Source organism: Rhinolophus sinicus, linkage group LG10, assembly GCF_036562045.2.
Source record: "Rhinolophus sinicus isolate RSC01 linkage group LG10, ASM3656204v1, whole genome shotgun sequence".
NCBI lineage: Eukaryota > Metazoa > Chordata > Mammalia > Chiroptera > Rhinolophidae > Rhinolophus > Rhinolophus sinicus.
Genome location: NC_133759.1, coordinates 89,732,072 through 89,746,091, shown reverse-complemented (window position 1 = coordinate 89,746,091; position 14,020 = coordinate 89,732,072). Strand labels below are relative to the sequence as shown.

The 14,020-nt window shown below is 38.3% G+C and overlaps 1 protein-coding gene and 1 pseudogene across 4 annotated transcripts; both read left to right on the top strand.

Moving 5' to 3' along the window:
- LOC141567359 (uncharacterized) overlaps positions 1 to 3,133 on the top strand; it is an 18,272-nt pseudogene extending 15,139 nt beyond the window's left edge.
- ZNF300 (zinc finger protein 300) lies at positions 3,042 to 14,020 on the top strand. 4 transcript variants are annotated; one of them, XM_074313803.1, is made up of 6 exons: positions 3,042 to 3,294; positions 4,032 to 4,131; positions 5,035 to 5,078; positions 9,879 to 10,005; positions 10,245 to 10,340; positions 11,256 to 11,545. In XM_074313803.1, exons 2-6 carry the CDS (start codon positions 4,101 to 4,103, stop codon positions 11,423 to 11,425), a joined length of 468 nt encoding a protein of 155 aa, XP_074169904.1. In that variant the 5' UTR covers positions 3,042 to 3,294; positions 4,032 to 4,100; the 3' UTR covers positions 11,426 to 11,545. The 4 variants fall into 4 exon arrangements, with proteins under 4 accessions (XP_074169904.1, XP_019589880.2, XP_019589882.2 ...); XM_019734321.2 differs by having other exon boundaries at positions 3,061 to 3,286; positions 11,455 to 14,020; XM_019734323.2 differs by having other exon boundaries at positions 3,061 to 3,294; positions 11,455 to 14,020.

Sequence of the window (14,020 nt, the reverse complement as noted above, 5' to 3'; positions counted from 1 at the left end):
GATTATTGTCTTAATTACACAAAGTTATAATTTACAATTATAATCTATGTGATATATATGTATTATGTACATATACATACATATATATGTACATATGTTTGTAAGTGTATACATGTATAGTTACATTAGTTCCCCTAGGAGCAGTGGTTCAGTATTCACTAATTCTGTGTTTGCAGCAACTTTATAGAACATAACTACCATGAATAATGAGAATTGACTGTATACTCATTCATTTTCACATTTCAAAAAATTAAATAGTAGTAACTATTTTCATTTTTTTCCACTTTGTTTTGTTCACATAACATTATATTGTGAAGTTCACTCCATATTAGTATATAGAGATATTTCTCTCTGTCTCTCTTTTACAGCCGAATAGTACCATTTTGTGTGTATGCCGTAATTTATACAACCAGACCTCGGGTAGTAGATGTTTGGGTTGACTGCTGTCCTTTAGTATTAAAAATAGTACCGCAATGAATAACCTTTGACCATATCTTTTTGTCAGTGTATCTTGGGATATAGCCCTGGAAGTGGGGTTTCTGAATAAAAGGGTAAAAGCTATATAGTGTTGTGGTTTTAAAGACACATCCGTATATTCTCTGATAATCCTCCTCTTAAGAGGTGGAGCTCAACTCCTATTTCTTTAATAGTGGGCAGGCCTGAGTGACTGATTTTTAGCAAACAGAACACAGAAGAAGTAATGAGCTATCACTTCCAGTTTAGATTATAAAAAGACTGTGGCTTCTGTCTTGTTTGTGCTCTTTCATTCTCTCCCTCCCTCTACTCACTTGGTCTTGATAGAAATCAGCTACCATATCAGGAGGTAGACTTGAGAAGAGGGAATACCACTACCATATCATAAAGATAACCAAGTAGCCCCAGGAAAGGTCCATACGGAACTGAATTTGGGAACTGGTATTCTGAGGCTTGTCATCAGCCCCTTGACTGAGTTTGGAAGCGTATCCTTCTCCAATTGAACCTTGAAATAACTGCAGTGCTGGCCAACAGCTTGTCTGCAACCTCATGAGAGGCTAAACCTGAACCACCCAGCTAAGCTGTTCCTAGATTCGACTCACAGAAACCATAAAACGTTAAATGTGTATAGTTTCAAACTGCTAAGTTCCAGGTAACTCTTTACCCAGCAGTAAATAACTAATACACGTAGTTTTGCTAGCTATTGCCAAACCCCCTGTAGAGGGGCTACACCATTCTTCTGCCCACCAATAATATATGAGCATTCCTGATTCCCAACACTGTGTGATTCCAAATTTAGAATACATTTTTTTTTAACAAGCTAATAGATGAGAAATAGTGTCTTACTGCAGCTTTAATTTTTGTTTCTTTCATTATGAGGGAATTCTCCTTCCTCTTCTTTTTTGACGAGTTACTACATAAAGATAACTTCCCATCACCCTTAGGATTAAGAGCTAAATTTTTCACAATCCCTACAAGGCTTTCCACAGTATGGCCCCTTCCTATATCTACAACTTCCATTGGCATCACTCCTTGAGGGTTCTAAATTAACTATTACTATACCCTTAGTGCCTAACACAGTGGCTGTACTATCTGAAGCACAGGGTATGCAATAAATATTGATATAACTGTGGAAGTTCAAGTTGAAGATAGTGATTACAACTGCCCATTTCTTACCCTCTTCTTTGTCTTGACCAAACATTAGTCAGGCTTCTCTCCTCTCCAAAGGCCCCTAAACTCTGGCTTGCCCTCCAGTTTAGACACACACTCTAGTATTATGTATGTGCAAACATCCTTAACAGCTTATTCTCAGAATCTGAGGATCCCAAAAACATTTCTTGTTGAAGTACCCTGGTTTTGCCACTTGCACACCCCACCTCTTAAAAGTCCGTGCTACCCCTTCTTAGCCCTCCCCCTATAAAAGAAAAGACTTTTTTGGTGTGATTTTGAGATACTTGCAGATTTCTGAGATGAGAGTGTTCTCCCAATTCAATAATCTTTCTGAATAAAATCTCTCCTTATCTAAGTCCAGATTTGTTTTTATTTGACATGAAAAATAAACCTGTTAAGTGTAAAATTGCTACTCATTTAATTGCAGAAGTCAACATGGCTCCTATGAAAACTAATGATTCAAAATTTTATCTACTTATGCACATAAAACATCAATTTAACATGCATTTTTTTAAAAGTATAAAAGCTTGATGTAAGGTCTAAAAGGTTATGATAACAGTGATGATTTATTGATGTTTTATATGATGGTTTATTGGTTCAGTTTTTTAATAGAGTGATCCCCCCCGAAATCTAACCTCATCACTCTCTTCCTTTTTCTCTTCTATTTTTTAGTCTCCCTTTCTCTGTCTCAATTTCCCTTTCTGTTTGAGTCTCGTGTTCTGTCTCTTAGCTTCCCACTTCTGTTCCTATGCCTCCCATTTTTTGCCCTCAGTCTGCCGTCTCTCTGCCTACACAGGCCTGTCTTCTGCTCCCAGTATCTCTGCTTTCTGTTTTCTCCTATTCTCTGATTCTCAGCTTCTCACTGTCCTTCTATCCGTGCCTCAGTCTCCTCTTATTTGTCTCTTAATTTTCCTTTTTCCTTCAATTGGCCTTTGCAACTTGTTGCTACCGTAATTTCCCCTAGAGAATTCCTTATAATCGTTTTAGCACACAGTCCATTATTACTGTGTATCCCCTTTCTCTGCCTCCCAGTGAACTCTTTCACCACTTTGGTCCCTCTTTTCTACAGTGGAATCTCCCGGGAGGTGATTATACTATTCCACGTTTTCACCCCTCTCAGCAAGTAGAATCTCCCGGTAGGGGGCTGTACCATTTACAAACACTTTTAAGATGTGTCGTCAATAAGAATATTTTACTATTCCAAAGTCTTCCTCTTTCACCAAATGCAGTCTTCTGATAGAGTACGTATCACTCAAACTTCTTCCCCAGTGCTCCTATAAAACCTCTCTGCAAAGTTTGCACCTTATTCGTTGATATAATCCTCCTTGCTGTCACCTTCTTCTCTCTGCCAGTGGCACATCCCAACCACGAATGAATTCCTCCAAATGTACGGAACTGCCTGGGCTCTCAAGATGGCGGCTCCCATTCAGACACGGTTCCTGGAAGCGGCCATAGTGCCTCCTGAACAAAGCCTCCGGGGATGCGAAGTGGGCAAAACCGCCCAGTACGGAACAGCGCAGGCTGGGGAGCTCCGCGCTTTGCTCAACTAGACAGGAAGCAGGAGAGTTCGCCAGTATGGATGTGACAGCGGTCCCAGGTTAAGCCGTGCCTGGCATTTCGGGAACTGATAAAGGAGCTGCAGGTCAGAAGGTAGATAAGTGAGGTGATGAGTCTATTGGATTGGTAATGGAGGGGAGGGGTTCATAGGGTCGGTGATTAGAGATTTATGAAGTCACTGGTGTGGAAGGAATATGCGATTGGTGTTGGGTTTGTTTGGGAGGCAGGGTTGGTGTGAGCTATGAGATTAGTAATTGGAGAATGATGTGTCAGTGATGGGGCTGTCTATGGGATCAGAGGGGGATGACGTGTGGGGGACTCACTGGTGGGGATGACAGGGGTCAGTGATTTAGGGGGACTCTGGGGAATCAGTGATTGATGAGGAGGCTGTGGACTAAATGACGGGGACGTACATGTGGTGGTCAGTGATGTGATGGGCATAGGGGGGTTCTTTGGGATATGTGATTGCTAGGCCCCAGGACTCAGAGATTTGGAGGGAGTAATAATGGGATCAGGGCATCTTGATGATCAGCCCCAATTGACTGGGAAGGGTTTTACATACACTAAAACTTACAACTGTTGTGTTCTTAAAGGTCAAACCCCTTCTCAATCCATCATTGCACCCCTTAGTCTGGCGCCCCCCACAGAAATGATCATTTTAAAACAACACCAAACAAAAAGGATAGCATTACTATGAAAAGTGTGATTTTAGCCCTACCTCTTTCTAGTTCATTGAAATCATTTTATATTTTATTCAAGAAACAGTTATTGGGCACCTACTGGGTACCCAGAGATTAGTCTGATTATTTTTCCTGATTGTTAACTTCCAGATCCGTTTTGATAAAATCTCCCTGTCATGAGAGCACCTATTTCCTCTGAACCCGTTCAGTCCTGTCTGCATGACTCCTGAGACTGAGAAAAATTTACCAGGTACGTACCTTCCTGCATTGAGGTGTATTCCCTTGTATCAGTGGTTCCAACCTATCACCATTTTTATATGCACACAACTGCACTGTTGAAAATCAGCAATAAAAATTTAAACAGAAAACATCTTAAAATTAACATTTTGGTCCATGAATATTGATTGGCAGGAGAGTTTGCTGAGCTGAGGGCAGATATAAGAGTATTGAAATTCAGCTGCTGGTTCTTCCTGGGGAATAAGGGAATGATACATTCCTCAGTTTTCTGTTTGGTCATTGCCTTTCTTATTGCCAGGGAACTCTATCGGCAGTTAAATCTTTATATAGATCTATCCATGTTTATTGCTTTATGAAAACATTTTACAAAATAATTGCTGGTTCATAGGGGGAAAATAAATTGTTAGTAAATCAACATGAAACTTATCTTCGCATCTATACAATTAAAAAACCTTGTCTAAGTTCTGTGTGATCATAGTATAGGCACAAGAGGACTTCCTCCTTCATGTGGTGCTTGCTGACGTTTCTATCAGGACCAAACAACCTTCTCCCATCATTCACCCAACTTCTGGTGGCCCTGTGTTTCCCTGAAAAAAAGACCTAGGTGGACAATCAGCTCTAATGCATCTTTTGGAGCAAAAATTAATATCAGACCCAGTATTCTATTGTATTATATTATATTATATTATCCTATGCTATGCTATATTATATTATAAAGACCCGGTCTTGTATTATAGTAAAATAAGACCGGTCTTATATTAATTTTTGCTCCAAAAGACGCATTAGAGCTGATTGTCTGTCTAGGTCTCATTTTCAGGAAAACACGGTAGTTGTTTCTAGGTTGGTGAATATGGAAGCTGCAGTTTGGGTCTAGTCTGTGAAAACGCTCTTCTGATCACCAGTTTTGCTTTTACAGGCATCTGTCCTTTTCGATTAGAGCAGAAAAGGATGACATCCCAGGTGAGTTGCATTTATTTTTATTTTCAAATTTTTCTCCTTGATTTTCCATACAATCAAGTGGGAAAGTGCAAAGAGCTAAAATTCGGATTAGGGAAAAGTAGTCAAAATAAAGATCAAGACCTAGAAAGAGTTGCTAGGTAATATGTAGATAAACTGGCCTGAAAATTGATGTACAAATTTTTCTGATCTTTCTTGCAGGCATCATCAGTTACATGTTTTGCAATCCTCTAAAGAGAAAGCAGGTCGATTTCCCATGGGAAGAAATGATTTCTTGCCATATAATACTAAAGTTTCCTTTATGAGTCTCTCTAGGTGATGGAATCCAAAGTGTGCTCACCAACATTCCTGTGGTAAATGCAATAGTACATTTCTTGTAGCTGTTTGTAGCTGTATCATAAAATCTCTTCTAGAGGGAAGGTATCAGTGTCATAGCCAAACTCCTTGACCTTTATCCTTTTGAACTGGAGTCATCACACTATTGCATGTAGGCCCAGTCCAGCTGTTTTTATAAGCAAAGTTTTATCAGTAGCACAGCCCTGCCATTTGCTTACATATTGTCTATGGCTGTTGTCCTGCTACAGTGGCAGAGTTGGGGTAAGTACAACAGAGAGCGCGTGGCCTACAATGCTGAAAATACGTACCTTTACTGAAAAACTTTGTCGACCTCTGCTTTAGAGGACCAAATTGATTACGGAGGCTTCCTATTGTCCAGCTTTATCTGCCAATAAAATCTGGATAACATAGGATGGATACATTTTGAATGGTCTTCCAAAATATATATGCCTCTCAAGAGGCATTTCTTGAATTATAATTATCTGGCAAAACTTTGGAGAGTTAGGATCTGTGATGCTCCATGTCCTTTACTGTGGTTTGTGAGTTTCTAGGATTACTGCCCAACTCAAGACCCATTCCTTCTCTGCTCTTCCCTTGTTAAAGGTCTGTATTATGTTTTTCTCCCAGTCAACATTCACTATATACATGGCATAAAAGTTTTAAACTATACAAAAAGCTAAAAATTAAAAGGTGAGTGACCTTTCAGTTTTAAACTACTCCTTCTGAGATTATCGGTGTTAACCATTTGTAGATAATCTTCCAAACCTTTTACTGTATAACTGCAAGTAAGTCTGTATATGTGAAAGCACGAATGTGTGAGAATGTCTCTTATTTTCTTGTGCTTTTCTTTTGGAAAAATAATGTTATAGTAAACATTCTGTTCTGCAACTTGACTTTTAACTTCACTGTCCAATATAAAGATTTTTTTATACATTTTTTTTAAAGATTTTATTGGAGAAGGGGAACAGGAATTTATTGGGGAACAGTGTGTACTTCCAGGACTTTTTTTCCAAGTCAAGTTGTTGTCCTTTCAATCTTAGTCGTGGAGGGTGCCATTCAGCTTCAAGTTGTTGTCCTTTCAGTCTTAGTTGTGGAGGGTGCAGCTCAGCTCCAGGTCCAGTTGCCATTGCTAGTTGCAGGGGTCGTAGCCCACCATCCCTTGCAGGAGTCGAGGAATCGAACTGGCATCCTTGTAGTTGAGAGGACGCGTGCCAACCAACTGAGCCATTCGGGAGCTCAGTGGCAGCTCAGCTCAAGGTGCCGTGTTCAATCTTAGTTGCACCATCCCTTGCCGGACTCAAGGAATTGAACTGGCAACCTTGTGGTTGAGAGCAAGTGGGAATCGAACCGGCAGCCTTCGGAGTTAGGAGCATGGAGCTCCAACTGCCTGAGCCACCGGGCCGGCCTTTTGTATACATTTTAAATATCTTTCCACGCCAGTACATAGATTATCCTGTATTAGTTTAGCAGATGCATAATATTTCCTGTGGTTGCCTGGGATTGTTCTCTCATCTGTAAAATGGAGATTATAATCCTCGTAGGGTTGTTGTGAGAATTGAGTGCGTAAAAACCATGCTTACAACTGTAACTGGGGAAGGTTTGTTCTATTATTTAAGTGTTAGCTGTAGTTGTTATTATTATATCATTATTATTGTCAAATCTTGAAATCAGCTTTTGCATTAGGAATCCTTATATATATTTTATAGTAGAGTTTAACAACTGAGTTGTCTTGTGGAAAAAAAGAACAGGTTTTTTTCCCTTCTTGGATTTTAGTCATTTTAGAGCTGTGTTGTCTAATACAGAGCCACCAGCCACATGTGGTTATTGAGACCTTGAAATAGATTAGTCTGAATTGAAATGTGTGTAAAGTACATACTGGATTTTGAAGATATAATTTTAAAAACTCACAATTTTTAAGGATTGGTCACATGTTAAAATGCTATTTTGGATATAATGGGATAGATATATATTATTAAACATAATTTTTTGAACATGTCTATTCTAACATTTATTCTGTTTCCATCTGTTCCATCTCTTTCATTCTCCAAGTCACCCAAGCTATAAAAATTGTTTGTAGATGACAAAAGTACAATTTCCTACTGATTATGCACAATATTTTTTCAAAAGTCATAAGAGGTATATGTATTTAGTATATTGAAACATTCAAATGTCTTTCATAAAGCAAAACCAGAATGTTAGAATTGTATCTATTAATTTTCCTAGCAGACGGATTTCTTCTGCATTCCACATTTATTACCTTTTTCATGTTGCTCTTCTTCAGATCAGAAGAATATAATTGACTGATACACAAAAATATTTTTAACTTAACATGAACTTTATTTTATTCTCTATAATGTTTCCTGATTCCTTTTTAGCAAACATTTCTTGACTACCCAATATATGTCATATGCACTGGCTACCTGTGGAATATCTCAAGGAGATTTAGGCATGGTTCTTTCCTCGGAGGAATGCAGAGAAAAATGGGGTAGACACTGTGGAAACCAATATTGACACAAAAAAGCTCTATAATAGACATGAGAGCAAGGAACTGTTACAGCAGAGGGGGGGGAGCAATGAGGAAGCTGGGAATTGGCTTAAATAGAGAGTCTTGAACTTGGGATCCTGAGGGAAGCAGGGTGAGAATGAGAAACAGCATAAGCAAAAGTAGAACAAGCAGAGTGATTCTAGGAAGAGCGAGAATTTTAGAAAACTAAAGTGGGGGGTGCTTCATGGAAAGTTGGACTCTGGGTGGTACCAAAGTAAAATATAAAAGATCTTGTTTATAATATCAAGGACACAGTGTGGAGCACAGAGGTCAAGAACCCAAGTATCGAATCAGAACACCTGCTTTTAAATCTGAGTTAATCAATCACATAGTCAGTGTGTAACGTCTGGCACGTATTTAGTTAAGCACTGTAATCCTCAATTTTCTCAAACATAAAATGGGAAAATTAATAGGGTTGTTAAGAGGACAAATTAAATGTTTGGCAGCTTGATGGTATGAATACGGGACTTAGTGTGGGATGAGAGAGACCGTAAGATTGAGATAAGACTATTTGTATATGTAAGGATGGATCCAAAGAAGGCTTTTAAGCAGGGGACTGTTGATATTTGAAACAATATTTAATTTGTTTTCACTCTTAAAGCAAAATTTGATAATAGTGGAATATTTAGGAAAAAACCTGAAAAATCATTTACAATAATACAGATCACTCAGATCCTACTATTAGATGACAACTAACGTGAACATAATGGTGACATAATTAAAACAGTCAGTTTTTCCTCCAGAAATACCTTATGGCTCTACACTTACCTAAGTCCTTTATTTTAATGTCATGTCAATAATTTGCTGGGGTGTTTTCATGAATGTTTCCTGCACATTTTTTGTTAAGTCTGTTCTTTGGTATTTCTATTGTCACTAATCTATTTCATTTTATTACTAGCTATTGCATGTATACATACAGGAGAACTGTAAGATTTAGGAGAAGCTAAGATTCTATTCCTATAAAATGAGGGGATTAGATTATGATCTTCAAGAACTCTGACATTCTGTGATTCTCTAAATGTGGCTTTTCCCTTTTTTTAACGTCATACTCAAAAAGGCCTTCTCTATAAATATTAATAAAAATTTTCCCATGCTTTTTTGTTACTTTTATGGTCTTGGGTATTTTTCAGATTTTAAATTTTTGCTCCATCCAGAATGTATTTTTTCTATTTTCTAAGACATAAGGTATGGTATTAGTTTGCTAGGGCTACCATAGCAAAGTACCACAAACTGAGCCGAGTAAACAACAGAAATGTATTCTCACAGTTCTGGAGGCTAGAAGTCAAAACTCAAGGTGTCAGTGGGGTTGGTTCTTTCTAAGGGCTGTGAAGGAATGGTCTGTTCCAGCGCTGTCTCCTTTGTAGATGACCATCTTCTCCCCATGTCTCTTCATATCTCCTTCCGTCTATATCTATTTGTTTCTCTGTTCAAATGTCTTCTTTTGATATGGGCATCAGTCATATTGGATTGTGGTCCACCCTAATGACCTCCTATTGCTAATTACATCTGCAACAACCCTATTTCCAAATAAGGTAACATTCTGAGGCATTGGGGGTTAGGATTTCAACGTATGAATTTTCAGGGGATACAATTCAGCCTAGAACATGTGGACTCAATATTATTCTTTTCCCACGGACTATTCAGTTGTTTCAGTACTAGCCAATGAACAATCTATCTTCCTACCAGTTATGTGAATGCTGCCCTTATCACTTATTAAATTATTATTTGTATACAGGTCGGCATTTTCTGATTAACCTCTTCTGTTTTCCTGATCTGTCTGGCTCTTCTTGCTAAAGACAGGATTTTTCATTGTTTTTTCCCAAATACCATGGTAGAAAACTAGGTGTAGGTATAGTTTTACATACTATGGTAGAAATGGTGGGAATGGTCACTTCAGATTAAACAGGAATATACTGTTACAGGGGTTAGTATCGTTCAAGGACGTGGCTGTGGATTTCACCCAGGAAGAGTGGCAGCATCTGGACCCTGCTCAGAGGACCCTGTACAGGGATGTGATGCTGGAGAACTACAGCCACCTGGTCTCAGTGGGTAAGGAAGCTTTCCCTGCATAACTCGGACTTGTGTAATCAAGTGCCTTTCATATCAGGTTCCATGGCTAGGTGGTTCCTGACATGTATAATGACTTTTATGATCTTCATTCCTCCCCAAATAGAGGTCATTACTTTGCTAAGTGCTAACTGGACTGCTTCATTGTAGACTTAAACTGCACCTTCTCTTCTTTCTTTAGTGCAATCTATCCCAATTTCTCTGTGATTTCCATTCAATAGGGCATCCACTTTCCAAACCAGATGTCATCTCCAAGTTGGAACAAGGAGAAGAACCATGGATCATAAAAAGAGACATGTCAAATTGGATCTATCCAGGTGAAAATCAGGCAGATGGGAGACAAGACAGTTGTTTTAATTGATTGATGCCTGAGGCTTATGTTTCTATTCTTCTTGAAATCTCTTATTCTTCTTTGCTCCTGTGCTGACAATTTAGTAAGCATTCATCAAATAATTAAGTAATTGTGAGTCTTTATAGGGGAAAGCTATTTCTTATTGATCCTCAGTCTCTATTATAGACATATATAATACCTTTTATGATAAGGCTTAAAGACAATAGAAGGCAAATTCCTTTCAAGAATATAGGTTGTACTTTAGGAGGTAAGACTTGCAGACGCATGGCTGTACAAAATTAAATGTCAAATACAGTTACTGTTTGTTTTTAAAAAGATCAGAGAAAGTTAGAGTCTAAAGAGATGCAACAGAATTTGAGAAGGTATTTTTCAGAGCATGCAGCGGTAGCTGCTTTGAAAGATATGTTAAGTATTGATGATGCCATCGGAGGAGGGTGGAGGCAAACTGTGCGGGGTGTACATGAATAAAATCTTGGAGTTAGGGAAATACGGTTCTTCTGGGAGAACTTTGCTAGTTTTATTTGACATATAGAGATGATATTTATGGGGAATGGTGGAACTCAAGCTTGGATTTTTGGTGTGACTCTAATCATGAATCCATAACAGGATCTTGGATTTTCTGTTGTTTGTGTCAGTTGTTAATTAGGAAAGTAGACTGAGGAGAGTTAAAATATTTTGAGTACTAGAAAGCATTGTTTCTTTGAATAGTGATAGCAGGATAATAGTTGTTAAGTAGATATGTAGCAAATGGTTTATAAAATAAATGAATTCAAAAGGTAAAAAGCATTTCCATTCAGAAAGCAAGGGAAATGGGAAAATTCTAGAAGAATAATCCAAGATTAGAGTGAAAATAATCCAGACACTTTTCCATCCCCTTCAGGTCAAGTTATCCATGAATATCTCTCTTTAACATCCTGTCCATCCATTTACCTGATAATGGATGTACTGTTAGAAGATGGCCTGTCTCTAGCCCTATTTTCTGAGTTCATCAACTGCGTTGGATCACTCATTTGTTCTTCTCCTCTGCGTTCTGTTAATTGTTCTTTGTGATTGTTTTATTTTATCTTTCTTTCCTTTAGACAGGAAGAGTTACCTTGACAATCCCCAATCATGTATTTTGGGGTCGTTTTCCTTCCATAATAAGACATGGAAAGGAGTCACAAAGGATGGTTCATTGTACTCCATTTTAAAAATCTGTCAAGGTGATGGCCAGCTGCAGAGATGTCCCGAAAACCAAGACAGAACTTTCAGTCAAGTAACAGTTATCAATAATAAAACAGTGACTGTGGAGTTGGGCCATAAATATAATGCATTGGGAAAAATGTTTCAAGAGTGCATAGAACCAGATACTTCAACACAGAGACCCTATAACTGTGATGCATTTAAAAAGTACTTGAAATCGAATATTGACCTACCTAGTTGTAATAAGACCAATTCAAGAAAAAGCCCTGATGAGAGTTTTGGATATGGAAAATCCTCTAGCCAAGATGCGTCCAATTCTAATCTTGAGAAAATTCAAAATGGAGTAATACCCTGTGATGATAACCAGTGTGGAAACATTTTCACCAATAAACAATCCCTTATTCAATATCAGAATGTTGCAACTAGGGAGAAAACCTGTTTATGTATTACATGTGGAAAAGCCTTTGCCAAGAAGTCACAGCTTATTGTACACCAACGAATTCATACTGGAAAGAAACCATATGAATGTGGTGCGTGTGGGAAAGCTTTCAGTGAGAAATTTCATCTTATTGTACACCAGAGAACTCATACTGGGGAGAAACCTTATGAATGTTCTGAGTGTGGGAAAGCCTTCTCTCAGAAATCGTCCCTCATTATACATCAGAGAGTTCACACTGGGGAAAAACCATATGAATGTAGTGACTGTGGGAAAGCCTTCTCTCAGAAGTCACCCCTCATTATACATCAGAGAATTCACACTGGAGAGAAACCTTATGAATGTAGAGAGTGTGGAAAGGCCTTCTCCCAGAAGTCACAGCTGATTATACATCATCGAGCACATACAGGAGAGAAGCCCTATGAGTGTACTGAATGTGGGAAAGCCTTCTGTGAGAAGTCCCACCTCATTATACATAAAAGAATTCACACTGGAGAGAAACCCTACAAATGTGCTCAGTGTGAGGAAGCCTTCAGCAGGAAGACAGAACTCATTACACATCAGTTAATTCATACTGGGGAGAAACCTTATGAATGTACTGAATGTGGAAAGACCTTCTCCCGGAAGTCACAGCTCATCATACATCAGAGAACGCATACTGGAGAGAAACCCTACAAATGCAGTGAATGTGGAAAGGCTTTCTGTCAGAAATCACATCTCATTGGACATCAGAGAATTCACACAGGAGAAAAACCTTATATATGCACTGAATGTGGGAAAGCCTTCTCTCAGAAATCTCACCTCCCAGGACATCAGCGAATTCATACCGGAGAGAAACCTTACATATGTGCTGAATGTGGAAAGGCCTTTTCGCAGAAGTCAGACCTTGTTTTACATCAGAGAATCCATACTGGAGAAAGACCCTATCAGTGTGCTACATGTGGAAAAGCCTTCATTCAGAAGTCACAACTCACTGTGCACCAGAGAATTCATAACAGTAGTAAAACCATAACGAACTGAACACAGAAAAGCCTTCAGTATTAGCTCAAGCCTTAAATACTGGAACCCTGATAAATTTGATACGTTTGTGGAAGACGTCATTATGGATAAAATTTTATAGGAGAAATCATGTTTGTAATGTGATGATACCTAACTCAGCAAAGATGATGGGAAATAATTATGAAAATGAAGGACATTTTCACCATGACATGTCAAGCTTTTAACGTTAGGAACTGAATGGTCAGTAGAACAAATTATCTATGCAGAATGTTGTCAAGTTACATATTCCTTGTTATGCTACATACCAATAACCAGACATTGTGAAATTGCTAATATTAGCTTATCATAATTTTGGCCACACAGTAATTCCCTATGAAGAAAGGTTGTGTAAAAAAAAAATTCCTAGAAACTGCATTATAAGGAGGGGCTTAGCATGACTCCTAACGGTACATGTAAAATTCTTGTGCAAAGATGGAAATATGGGTTGATCAGATTCAGTAAAGGTGATGTTTATGTATTTTTCCATCTCAAGCATATAAGTTGACCTTTATCTCTGGAAGTATCTTGAATCTTGAAATAGATGCTTCTGGACGAGGTCTTACCTTTATTCTCCATCACTGGGAATTTGGAATGGTGGAAAGACTTTGGTACTGAACCAGATGGTCTTGGATTTAAATCCTGGCTCAGCTACTCACAGATTGTGTGACCTCAGGCAAGCCTGCTTCACCCATCTGAATATTGTTTCTTATTGGTAAATAAAAGTACAACATAGACTGCCTTTTTAGTTAATACCAATTCTTTGTAATCTTTCTATCCTACTGCAACAGGATGCTAAGATTAATATGTAAAAGACACATCTGAACTTGCTTTGCATTCCAGACACTCTTGCTTTTGAGATCCCATTCCTATGACTGGTTCATTTTACTGTCTTTGATCCCGGTGGCCTTGATTGTTGGTATGTTAAAGTGGCATTGTATTATACATTTATTATGTTTTTACATACACTTATATAAACTGTGGTGATTGCA

Coding starts and splice junctions, on each gene's coding strand:
- ZNF300 (XM_019734321.2), top strand. CDS start 4,101: ATGACTCCTGAGACTGAGAAAAATTTACCAG. Junction 4,132..5,034: donor GACTGAGAAAAATTTACCAG/GTACGTACCTTC, acceptor TTGCTTTTACAG/GCATCTGTCCTTTTCGATTA. Junction 5,079..9,878: donor AGAAAAGGATGACATCCCAG/GTGAGTTGCATT, acceptor ATACTGTTACAG/GGGTTAGTATCGTTCAAGGA.